The sequence below is a fragment of the Dendrobates tinctorius genome, unplaced genomic scaffold (genome assembly GCF_039654945.1).
Source record: "Dendrobates tinctorius isolate UK_male_01 unplaced genomic scaffold, ASM3965494v1 ptg000044l, whole genome shotgun sequence".
NCBI lineage: Eukaryota > Metazoa > Chordata > Amphibia > Anura > Dendrobatidae > Dendrobates > Dendrobates tinctorius.
Window position 1 is genome coordinate 14,183,453 of NW_027361712.1, and position 13,728 is coordinate 14,197,180.

Sequence of the window (13,728 nt, forward strand, 5' to 3'; positions counted from 1 at the left end):
GAGATCCGTAACATTTTTATTTTTTGGCCGATGGAGCTACAGGATAGCTTATCTTTTGTGGGCAGAGATGACATTTTTATTAGTACCATTTTGGGATTGATGTGACTTTTTAATTGCTTATTACAGCAATTTTTGTGGAAATGTGGCGACCACAAAAGCTTACGGTAATTTTGGTGTTTTTGAATTTTTCCGTTTATCAATTGGGTTAATTGTTCTTATATTTTGATACATTGCACTTTTCTGAATGCGTTACCAAATATGTATATTTAATTTTTTTTTTATTTTTATTTTTTTTTAAAGTTTTGAATGTTTTTCCTGATCGCTTGTGCTATATGCAGCAATGCCACGGCATCACTGCATATAGCAGAAATCACAGTCTCCTTTGAAGCTATGACAAAGGAGTTTCTGAAAAGAAGTTCCGAATGACAGTCACGGGGGTCATCAGTTGACCCCTAGCTATAATGACAATACATCGGCGACTCGTAATCACATCACAGGTGTGTTGACAGGCGCAAGTACTTCATTGCGCGCACGTCGGGGTGCAATTTCTCCACTGCGCGCACGTCAGAGCGTTAAATGCTGCTGACAGAGATTGACACTGTGATTTAACAGGTTAACAATCATGGGTGGAGCTCCACTCCACCAACAATTGTTAGCAGGTCATACCCGGCAGGTCCAGCCATCGCCTGCCGGGTATGGCTGTGTATTCATATAACCGCTTTCGACTTGTACTGTATATATACGGCGCATGTCATGAAGTGGTTATAAATGTAGGAAGTTTGCATTGTGAAATATGGTGACTGATCCTCCACTTTAAAAGGATTTTTGTTAATGAAGAGCTGCCATCTTTCAAGGTCATTTTTTTGAGCTCCTCCTTTTTTTAACCAAAGGATGTCCAGAAATTCAGAAAACAACAGATTAACAAGGATATCGGATAAGGCTGTGTACACACGTTGCGTTTTTTCAGTGCAGATTTGTCACAAAACCTGAAGGGTTTCCTGATGCCAGCAAAGTGAATGAGAATCCTGATAAGTCATGCACATGTGGCTTATTCGTGACTTGTAGATTTGGTGCAGATTTAAATCAGCAGTATGTCAATTCTTTTAGCATTTTTTCTGATTTCACCGGTACTATCGAGTAGGCAAAGATCTGCCCTCAAAACACAAGTAAAAACACAGCAAAAATGCGTGTTTTTGCAGCTACGTTTTTCCTCCCAAGAAATGCAGAAATGGTGCAGAAATTTCTGCACCAAATACTTAACATGTGCACATAGCCTTAGCAAGGATATTTATGATGTCGTCCTCATCATAAAACTCAATCTAAAAGCTCTGAAAGCAAATTTTGATAAAGCAGCTGCTATGTCTGCTCAAGTATTCGAAATAAGAGTTGCTTTACTGTCAATGGTCAGAATACTTTGGATTATCATTTATCCCTCAATTTACTCTAATAATTCTAGAGAGCGATGGTTGGATAAGTGGCTCCCAGATCTGGTCCTAAATATTGCACCTTCACTCCATTTAGAAGCCTACTAAGATACACAGTAGGAAAGCTCCATGATGACTCCCAAAAAAAGGTACTATGAGTAGTGTTGAGCATTCCGATACCGCAAGTATCGGGTATCGGCCGATACTTGCTGTATCGGAATTCCGATACCGACTTCCGATATTTTTTCAATATCGGAATTCGGCATCGGAATCGGAAGTTCAAAGTTGATTGACAGCCTGACGTCATCATGATGCGCGGTGTGTGCGCATCATGATGCGCCGTCATTTCGGGCCTTCCGGGGGTCTCTGCCGGCCTGCCGGGGGCTGTGTGGACTGCCCGGGGTCTGTACCGGCCTGCCGGGGGGCTGTGCCGGCCTGCCGGTGGTCTGTGCACCCTGTGGGGGTCTGTACCGGCCTGCCGGGGGGCTGTGCCGGCCTGCCGGTGGTCTGTGCACCCTGTGGGGGTCTGTACCGGCCTGCCGGGGGGCTGTGCCGGCCTGCCGGTGGTCTGTGCACCCTGTGGGGGTCTGTACCGGCCTGCCGGGGGGCTGTGCCGGCCTGCCGGGGGGCTGTGCTGATGTCCGGGGGTCTGTGCAAGCATCGTCCGATGGGACTACAAGTCCCATCTGGCGATGCCTGCTACCATGACAGTGATTGACACATTAGCCAATGATGGGACAGTAGTAGTCCCATCATCCGGCTAATGTGTTAAATGTTAAAAAAAAAAAAAAAAAAAAAAAATACTACATACATACATACTACATACATACTATATGCATGCTACATACATACTACATGCTACATACATACTACATATATACTACATGCATGCTACATACATACTACATACATACTACATACATGCTACATACATACTACATGCTACATATATACTACATACATACTACATACATACTACATACATACTACATGCATGCTACATACATACTACATGCATGCTACATGCTACATACATACTACATATACAGTGGGGAAAAAAAGTATTTAGTCAGTCAGCAATAGTGCAAGTTCCACCACTTAAAAAGATGAGAGGCGTCTGTAATTTACATCATAGGTAGACCTCAACTATGGGAGACAAACTGAGAAAAAAAAATCCAGAAAATCACATTGTCTGTTTTTTTTTCATTTTATTTGCATATTATGGTGGAAAATAAGTATTTGGTCAGAAACCAAATTTCATCTCAATACTTTGTGATATATCCTTTGTTGGCAATGACAGAGGTCAAACGTTTTCTGTAAGTCTTCACAAGGTTGCCACACACTGTTGTTGGTATGTTGGCCCATTCCTCCATGCAGATCTCCTCTAGAGCAGTGATGTTTTTGGCTTTTCGCTTGGCAACACGGACTTTCAACTCCCTCCAAAGGTTTTCTATAGGGTTGAGATCTGGAGACTGGCTAGGCCACTCCAGGACCTTGAAATGCTTCTTACGAAGCCACTCCTTCGTTGCCCTGGCGGTGTGCTTTGGATCATTGTCATGTTGAAAGACCCAGCCACGTTTCATCTTCAATGCCCTTGCTGATGGAAGGAGGTTTGCACTCAAAATCTCACGATACATGGCCCCATTCATTCTTTCATGTACCCGGATCAGTCGTCCTGGCCCCTTTGCAGAGAAACAGCCCCAAAGCATGATGTTTCCACCACCATGCTTTACAGTAGGTATGGTGTTCGATGGATGCAACTCAGTATTCTTTTTCCTCCAAACACGACAAGTTGTGTTTCTACCAAACAGTTCCAGTTTGGTTTCATCAGACCATAGGACATTCTCCCAAAACTCCTCTGGATCATCCAAATGCTCTCTAGCAAACTTCAGACGGGCCCGGACATGTACAGGCTTAAGCAGTGGGACACGTCTGGCACTGCAGGATCTGAGTCCATGGTGGCGTAGTGTGTTACTTATGGTAGGCCTTGTTACATTGGTCCCAGCTCTCTGCAGTTCATTCACTAGGTCCCCCCGCGTGGTTCTGGGATTTTTGCTCACCGTTCTTGTGATCATTCTGACCCCACGGGGTGGGATTTTGCGTGGAGCACCAGATCGAGGGAGATTATCAGTGGTCTTGTATGTCTTCCATTTTCTAATTATTGCTCCCACAGTTGATTTCTTCACTCCAAGCTGGTTGGCTATTGCAGATTCAGTCTTCCCAGCCTGGTGCAGGGCTACAATTTTGTTTCTGGTGTCCTTTGACAGCTCTTTGGTCTTCACCATAGTGGAGTTTGGAGTCAGACTGTTTGAGGGTGTGCACAGGTGTCTTTTTATACTGATAACAAGTTTAAACAGGTGCCATTACTACAGGTAATGAGTGGAGGAAAGAGGAGACTCTTAAAGAAGAAGTTACAGGTCTGTGAGAGCCAGAAATCTTGATTGCTTGTTTCTGACCAAATACTTATTTTCCACCATAATATGCAAATAAAATGAAAAAAAAACAGACAATGTGATTTTTTGGATTTTTTTTTCTCAGTTTGTCTCTCATAGTTGAGGTCTACCTATGATGTAAATTACAGACACCTCTCATCTTTTTAAGTGGTGGAACTTGCACTATTGCTGACTGACTAAATACTTTTTTTCCCCACTGTATACTACATACATGCTACATACATACTACATATATACTACATGCATGCTACATACATACTACATATATACTACATGCATGCTACATGCATGCTACATACATACTACATATATACTACATGCATGCTACATACATACTACATACATACTACATACATACTACATACATGCTACATACATGCTACATACATGCTACATACATACTACATGCATGCTACATACATACTACATACATACCACATATATACTACATACATACAATACATACATAGACATACAGTACATATAACATAGAGTAACATACTTACCAATACTTGTCACATTGTTCCCCGAAGCCATTGTCTTTTCCGGAATAAATATTAACATAACAAACCACAAAAATACTCACCCACGATCCGAAGCAGTCCACGAGTGTGTCCCACGACGATCTTGGGTAGAGAACTGCAGCATCAGATGATGCTGCCGTTCTCTACGGGCTGCAGGAATCCAATGACGGAAGGTAGGTATCCTTCCGCACTGTATTCCTCCGCCACTTAAAAAAAAAAAAAAGAAGTTGCGGAGGAATACAGTGCGGAAGGATACCTACCTTCCGTCATTGGATTCCTACAGCCCGTAGAGAACGGCAGCATCAGCTGATGCTGCAGTTCTCTACCCAAGATCATCGTGGGACACACTCGTGGACTGCTTCGGATCGTGGGTGAGTATTTTTGTGGTTTGTTATGTTAATATTTATTCCGGAAAAGACAATGGCTTCGGGGAACAATGTGACAAGTATTGGTAAGTATGTTACTCTATGTTATATGTACTGTATGTCTATGTATGTATTGTATGTATGTAGTATATATGTGGTATGTATGTAGCATGTAGTATGTATGTAGTATGTATGTAGCATGCATGTAGCATGCAGTATGTATGTAGCATGCATGTAGTATATATGTAGTATGTATGTGGTATGTATGTAGCATGTAGTATGTATGTAGCATGTATGTAGTATGTATGTAGCATGCATGTAGTATATATGTAGCATGTAGTATGTAGCATGCATGTAGTATGTAGCATGCATGTAGTATATATGTAGTATGTATGTAGCATGTAGTATGTAGCATGCATGTAGTATATATGTAGCATGTAGCATGTATGTAGCATGCATGTAGTATGTATGTAGCATGCATGTAGTATGTATGTGGTATGTATGTAGCATGTAGCATGCATGTAGTATGTATGTAGTATGTATGTAGTATATATGTGGTATGTATGTAGCATGTAGTATGTATGTAGCATGCATGTAGTATGTATGTAGTATATGTAGTATGTATGTTGCATGTAGTATTTATGTAGTATGAATGTAGCATGTATGTAGTATGTAGTATGAATGTAGCATGTATGTAGTATGTATGTAGCATGTAATTTTATTTTTTTTTTACATTCAACACATTAGCCGGATGATGGGACTACTACTGTCCCATCATTGGCTAATGTGTCAATCACTGTCATGGTAGCAGGCATCGCCCGATGGGACTTGTAGGACTCGGACGATGCCTGCACAGACCCCCGAAGCCTGCACAGACCACCGGCAGGCCGGCACAGCCCCCCGGCAGGCCGGCACAGCCCCCCGGCAGGCCGGCACAGACCACCGGCAGGCCGGCACAGACCACCGGCAGGCCGGCACAGACCACCGGCAGGCCGGCACAGACCCCCTGGCAGGCCGGCACAGCCCCCCGAAAGGCCTGTACAGACCCCAGAGAGGCTGTACAAGGCAAAAACAGGGTTTTTCTTATTCCGATACCGGAAGTCCCATAGACTTGAATGGGACTTCCGGTATCGGAATCGGCGATACCGATACTTTTTTTTAAAGATCGGCCGATCCATTCCGATCCGATACTTTGAAGTATCGGACGGTATCGCTCAACTCTAACTATGAGCTGAACCACAAATAGTATGGTCCCCAGGGCCAACTCTAGTTTAATTAAATCAGAGTACGGTACTCATAGTATGTTGCGCGTAGCATACAGAACCATTTCAATACATCTAATGGTAAGATCACATGGAAGGACAATATTCTAGATAAGTTTTAAAGTTTTCCTGTATTTTCCTTTGCCTGAAAAGTAAAGGATTCCCTCTGATAGAGTTGAGGAGGTGTAGGGAAAAGGAAAGTTTTACTTTAATTCCTTGTTGCTATAATTTGGAGGATTTAACCAAAACCACACCATGACTTAGAAATGAGGACTTGTGTCATGAGAAAAGGTTCAGATTTCACTATTGTATGCTGTGCCTATTTATGTGTAAAATCATAACACTAGTCTCCAAGGAAATGGTTGAAAGGGTCAAGGAGAACACTGCTGGGTCTGGCAATGATTACAGTCATCTATTATAATACTTGATGTTTTCAGGTATGCAGGAGTTTAAAAGTCAGTCCAAGAATAAATCAGTGGTCATTTGCAGCACTTACGTGATCTACAATATCTTGTAGCTGCTTTGAATCTTTTTCCCGGCATCCGGTGCTTTCTTCTAACTGCAGATGAAAGGCAGGGGAGAAGTTCTCACCAACAACCTTCAAACCCTTCACACTACATAAAGCCAAAAGAGTACAAGAAGGAAAAACATCTTTAGGAAAAACTACAGTTAGGACAAGGAAATCATGCAAGGCCACCTAAGGCTGGTGTCACCCATTTGAAAAAAAACAGACTGTGCTCGGATCGGTAGACCCATCCTGACCAAGGGGTCTCCTGGCCTGAGCCAACTGCCTCGCAGTCATATAGAAAGCAGTTACCTCAGTTAAGGAGTCAGGAACTGTGAGAAACCGGCCTAAAGTGCATAAAGTCATGGCTCATACTGCAACATGTGCACCCAGGCTCTGAAGATTCTTGCTTTCAGTGGATAAAAGATGCATCTGCTGGGTGTCTTTAGAGAATAGGACTGAAGACATCTGCCACACTTGTGAAGTTTAACAATGCCTGAGGGCCTCACACAAAATGCGAACACCACCACTTGCACAGATCTTTTTCAAAGGAACATGCATGTGTAGTTTTCATAGCATGTGATATTTTCACACTGACTTTTCTTATGTGCTCTGAGTAAAGAATGCTAATGAAAAGCAGCAACATGGCAAAATATATGCGGAAAATATAATCAGTGATTGTAATATCTAGATGCTACAACTAAATAAACGGACCAAAATGCGGACCGGTCACTGAACAAAAGACATGAAAAGAGGAGGTGTGGAAACCACAGACAGGACCAAAAAGTCCATTTGCATTAAAAAATGTAATACTATATTGAAAATATTAAGTAGATATACGACAAATACGGTGTACATATAGTGCAACCACTAGGCACAAACGTGTAGCTATAAGAGAGACGCCCTAGCCCAGGGAGCCAGTATGGCAAATATTAGATACAAAAAAGTCCCAGTACTAATGTATCAAAATAGCTAAAGGAAACCGCCAAAAGGGTATATATCTATCTAGACATAGATGTACCTAAGGTAGATCTATACAAAATATATAATAACCCCTCCCATATAGGCAATATCGGGCTCAAAAGAGCCAGGCAGAATCACTATGCTAGACTAGTAACAAATTAGTACTGTGCTGTAAATGAGTCATAAGATGTGCCAAAATCCATATAATTACCTCCAGTGAGTGACACAATAAGGCTACCAGGGTTAGCGCGTCAACCCCGACACGTGTTTTGGATGACAAAGGACGAGCATCCGAAACGTGAGTCGGGGTTGACGCGCTAACCCTGGTAGCCCTATTGTGTCACTCAATGGAGGTAATTAAATGGATTTATTCGGACTCCCATGACAGCACCACAAGACAGGGGATCCGTCCTTCAGGAACAGGAAACCTACAGATACAAAAGGGCGGCATCTCTCCCACGCATCAGTTTATTTCCTCATCCTGAGGGGACGGGATCCTACAGTCCGGACGGATCCCAGGCCGACCGGTCGGTACAGGTAGCGGGGGGGGGGTGTCCTACCTCGGCCAGTTGCGGAGCCCCTGAAAGACGCCACGGTGGTCCTGGATGGGCTGCACGACGGTGGTGTATACAGCAGGGAGCAGTATCCGGAGGATGTCTGCCTCCAAGAAATCAGCCGCCGCCGGTGAGTATGCCCCCCGGCGCGGTTGCTGTGGTGAGGGGGGGTGGGCTAGGGGTGCTGCAGGCTGCAGTCCCTCTCTAAATTAGTTTACATCTCTGTAATTCTCTCGTGGTGCTGTCATGTGAGTCCGAATAAAGTATTAAGTTACGTACCGGTAACGGTATTTTTCGGAAGCCAATGACAGCACCCTTAGTTCCCTCCATTGTTCACGCATAGGGGTGCAATCTTTTAGAAGATTGTTTCACGGATTTACCTTATGTGGGAGATAGTATAAAAATTTGTAAATAGGATATATAGATTGTATATATGCTGTGCCACTAACCATGGTAGCCTCTCAAGCTCTGTAATCCAACTGATGCATGGGAGAGGTGCCGCCCTTTTGTATCTGTAGGTTTCCTGTTCCTGAAGGGCGGATCCCCCCTCTCGTGGTGCTGTCATGGGCTTCCGAAAAATACCGTTACCGGTGCGTAACTTAATACTTTTGGCATTTATGACTCATTTACAGCACGGTACTAATTTGTTACTAGTCTAGCATAGCGATTCTGCCTGGCTCTTTTGAGCCTCATATTGCCTATATGGAAGGGGTTATTGTTATATATTTTGTATAGAGCTACCTTAGGTACATCTATGTCTACATAGATATATACCCTTTTGGCGGTTTCCTTTAGCCATTTTGATACATTAGTACTGGGACTTTTTTTGTATCTATATATGCCATATTGGCTCCCTGGGCTAGGGCGTCTCATTTATAGCTACACGTTTGTGCCTAGTGGTTGGGGTAAGATATAGATGTAGGGAAGGGACTATTTTATACATACCCTTGCAATGCTTTATGGATTCTTTGGCACTTTTCTTTTAAAGTGTAGAATATTTCTATTAAAAAAATACAATATTTAATTTTATTTAAAAAATATAATATAATATAATCACTTCCCAACAGAAGCTTTCACAAAGTATTGCTCTACCAGAAATCAGATTTTGTAGCACGTTAGGGGTTCTCTCAGGTTGTAAACACTACCCAAGATGGAAGGCAAAAGTGAAGAATAATCAAGTAAAATCAGAATTTTAATCATGCTAATAGCAAAGTAATCAGTGACTGAATAGGAATCACCACAGAGCAAGAAATTATATGAAAGAACTGGTGACAGGGTATGTCAAAAAAGAACACAGCAAGAAGTAATAAATAGTGAAGAGGGAATTAATAAATTTCATGTAAACTATTGCTGGAGAAAATCCAAAAGCAGAAAATGTTAAACAGGCACTTCGGACTGACTTCAAGTCAGTAACGCCCTTGAAAAATCAAAATGAGCAGCCACCTGTTAGCCTAGGATATTTTATTTCTGAAATCGTAATATTTCTTTATTGCAGCTCATCTAAACGTGAGACTACTGCATCCAAGACACGTTGGGAGATGACAGCTCTGAAGACCGTACATTACGAGCTGTTCTGCAGTACCCAACAGTGGCCACTACACATTAAATGGAGCTGTACTTTTCAGCAACACTCCATATTTACATTTGCCTACGATCGGAGCAAAGAACAACTGATCGGTAGTGGTGCTGGGTGTCAGACACCCACATCTGATATTGATGAACTATTTAAGCGCATAGACCGCTATTCTATCACCCATAAAGCAAACCTTAGAAATAAAACAATACCTGAAGTTTCCTCCATAATATTAAGGCCTTCGATAGCAGCAGACGCTAGCAAAGGGGGAAGTGATGCTGAAAAACAGTATCCTTGGCCAGATAGTCTCTATTATAAATATAGAAAAAATAACATTGAGTTTTTATTTTTAAAATTCACATACATTATATTTTGCAAGCCTATGGAGCGCTTAGAGGACATATCACCAAATCACCTTTTATCATTAAAGAGACTATCAGGGACTTTTTTTTATGGGACTAAGAACTTATAGGCAGGTAGTTGCCAACTACCTACTTGGTAATTGCTGTTCTACCCCTGCCAGCAATTCTGCGGCCTCCATTGAGGCCAAGTTGACAGAGCAGCAGTCTCTTTTTCCATACAGAGTAGCAAAAGAAGGTTTTTGTTCTTTTAAAATTCTTAACAGGAACCCATTCTCCTGGCTCCATGAAAGAAATTTAAATGGAGTCTGTCAGCACTAAAAAGGAATGAAAGTAAGCACAGATCCTTGTAAGGGATCTTGTGCTGCGAGGAGCCATACCTTTAGTACAGTACAAAAAAATCTGATGGCTAATTTTAGAGACAACATATGGAAATGTAGTGCTTGAAGCACTGACTGTGTGACCCTGCCATCAGTGCACCCGTACTCCGAGAGATTCACTGGGTAGTGCCACTGCACCCCACGTTGCTCTGATTCATGGTGCCAAGACACATTATATATATATATATATACACACACACATACTTTATATATTATTTATATATATATATATATATATATATATATATATACACACACACACATACATATATATATATATATATATATATATATATATATATATATATATATATATATATATATATATATATATATATATATATACATACATATATATATATACACACATACACACACACACACACACAGGGGTTGGACGGAATAATGGAAACACCTAACGTTTTGGCATCATAATCTTCGAACATGTTATAAACAAGCAAACTGTGACATATGGTAATGTTTTGTAGTTATTTGTGTTATGTGATATGTGTATGTAAATTAACTGTTTGTTTTGCCGAATTGTAAGAACATTGATGAGAGCCTGATACCAATGGCAGACCTCTCGGATTTTCAAAGAGGCCAAATTGTTGGTTCTCGTATGGCAGGTGCTAGTGTAACAGAAAGTGCCCGAATGCTTGGCGTGTCAAGAGGTATTGTCTCCAAAGTAATGACTGCGTTGGAAAGAGAAGGAAAAACGTCCGCAGCAAAGCACAGGTCCGGCCGAAAGTCGAAGTTGACTGAGAGAGACTGTCGGAATCTAAAGCGAATTGTGAGAGAGTATCGCAAGACCACGGCTCCGAAAATCACTGCTGAGCTCAATGAACACCTACAGAACCCAGTTTCCATGAAAAATGTTGGTCGGGAGCTGCACAAATCTGAATTCCACGGAAGAGCTGCAATTCGAAAACCGCTGCTCTCAATGACAAATGTTTCCAAGCGTTTAGAGTGGTGTCGAAACCTCCAGAATTGGTCCCCCAAACAGTGGAAACATGTGATATTCTCAGACGAATCATCGTTTACCCCATTTCCGACCTCCGGCCGAGTGTACATTTGGAGACAGACGAAAAAAGCATTCCATCCAGACTGCCTTCTCCCAACCGTAAAACATGGTGGTGGTTCTGTGATGATCCGGGTTGCTATTTCGTGGCGATCCACCGGGCCAATGATATCCCTTCATGGAAGAATTAACAGCCGCGATTTAGGCATTTTGGGCGACCAAATGCATCCTATGGTTCAAGCACTGTTCCCGGAGGGGGAACGCCACCTTTCAGGATGATAATGCACCAATTCATACAGCTGGAATCGTTAAAGCATGGCACGAGGAACATTCTAATGAAGTTGAGCATCTCATCTGGCCCCCACAATCCCCAGATCTCAACATTATTGAGCATTTATGGTCGATTTTAGAGATTCAAGTTAGACGTCGATTTCCGCCACCATCGTCGCTCAAAGAACTGGAGGGTGTTTTAACTGAAGAATTGGCTAAAATTCCTTTGGAAACAATTCACACCTTGTATGAATCCATACCTCGGAGAATTGAGACTGTAATAATCTCAGAAAAAGGTGGACCTACACCATATTAAACTAACCTTTGTTGATGTTTCCAGGTGTTGCCATTATTTTGTCCAACGCGCGCGCGCATATTATTTATATATATATATATATATATATATATATATATATATATATACATATATATATATTGTACACAAGCAAACACACACTGGTCTGCTGGACCTCTACTCATAAGTATGGCTAAAACCATGTATCTTTTTGATAGAGAATATAAGCTAGAAAAAGAAGCTATAATAAAAGGTAGAATAAAGAAAAAAAAGCATATAAGATTAGTGTGAACATCCTTTGAAGTTGGAAAACATGTACGTACTTGATGATCAATAACAAACGATCGGCCACAGCAAAAACCTCCGATGGAAGCAAGAGCATTCTCCATATTTGCACTTATCAAGTCAATGTCATCAATCTAAAGAAAGATGAAAACACATAAAAAAAAAAAAAAGAATGAAATGATTGCATGAACAGGCATGATATTATGCATGGCAGACCCCACGGTTCGGTTTACAAAAGGATTCCGGTGACTTAGTCGTTGGATCATATGGCAAATTAATTGTGGACTGCTGGCGATGAGTAAACACTCTATTCACAATTAAAGGGAGCCCAAGACAGCTGAAAACTAAGAAGTAAGGGTCCAGTTACACTAAACGACACACCAGCGATCCAGACAATGATATTAACTGGTCAGGATCGCTGGTGTGTCGCTACATGATCACTGGTGGGCTGTCAAACAGGCGGATCTCAGCATCGATAAGGGCCAGCGACGACGCAGGTAACAAGCACGCGCGTTGCTTAGTTAGCCGCTGTTTACCTTGGATACCAGCTCCCAGAGTCTGCTTACAGCGCTGGGAGCTCGATGATTGATGGTATCCCGCTGCCACACACAGCGATGCGTGCTGGCCAGCGGGAGACCGACGATCAAAAAATGGCCCAGGACATTAGAGCACGATCAGCGATACCCGGCTCTGGGCGGTCGCTGACACGTGTCACACACAGCGAGATCGCTGTTGCGTCACAACACTTGTGACTCAGCAGCGGTCTCGCTAGCAATCTCGGTTAGTGTGACGGGGACTTTATGCAACAATTGTCAGTTTTCATTTTAAAAAGGGCATCTGTCAACAGCATGATGTAGGGGCAGAAAATCTGATGCCAGCAATGTGTCACTTGCTTGTCTGTATGCTGTTATTTTGTTACAATCAAACAGTTTTCTATGCTGCAGATCTAGCAGTGCTCAGAATGCGGCGTTCTGTATAACCTCGAGTACAACGCTGATTGGCAGCTTTACGTGTACACTATACATTGACAGAAAGCTACTAATCAGTGTTGGGGACCTGGTTACAAAGAGAAGGAGGGCTACATGGCATGAGATAACTAGTCCTGTAGTGAAAATATCTTGGTTATAAAACACTTTGATTTTATTGAAATAGCAACACAGCCTAATAAGTGACAAATCACTGGAATCAGGGATTCAACCCTTAGCTCATGCTGCTCTCAGATTACCTAGCAAAAACTTGCTATTGGATTGCCTTTAAGAACAAAATTGTATAAGCTGAAGCCCTATTTGCCAGTTTACATTGGAGTCACATATATCAAAACTGTGCAGAATATATCACTGTCCATGATTCCCATTTAAGAAATTAGCAATTGGCTGCTATTAATGAGGCCAAGCCTTACTTTTGTGAAGGGTTCACAAGAATAATGATGGTTAAATAAATAGCAGTGCCAACAGCATATTTTCTATCAGAATAAACTATGGTCAAAAAATGTTTTAAA

At 41.9% G+C, this 13,728-nt stretch overlaps 1 protein-coding gene across 2 annotated transcripts in view; it reads right to left on the bottom strand.

Annotated features, from left to right (window-relative positions):
• The window catches only part of SPTLC1 (serine palmitoyltransferase long chain base subunit 1), a 113,127-nt gene that overhangs the window by 38,201 nt on the left and 61,198 nt on the right, over positions 1-13,728 (bottom strand). For both annotated transcript variants that reach the window (XM_073575343.1, XM_073575344.1), the window contains exons 10-13: positions 12,269-12,364; positions 9,836-9,932; positions 8,996-9,050; positions 6,525-6,642 (exon numbers count right to left, since the gene is read on the bottom strand). In XM_073575343.1, coding sequence (XP_073431444.1) covers positions 6,525-6,642; positions 8,996-9,050; positions 9,836-9,932; positions 12,269-12,364 — 366 coding nt within the window. The remainder of the gene's footprint in view (positions 1-6,524; positions 6,643-8,995; positions 9,051-9,835; positions 9,933-12,268; positions 12,365-13,728) is intronic.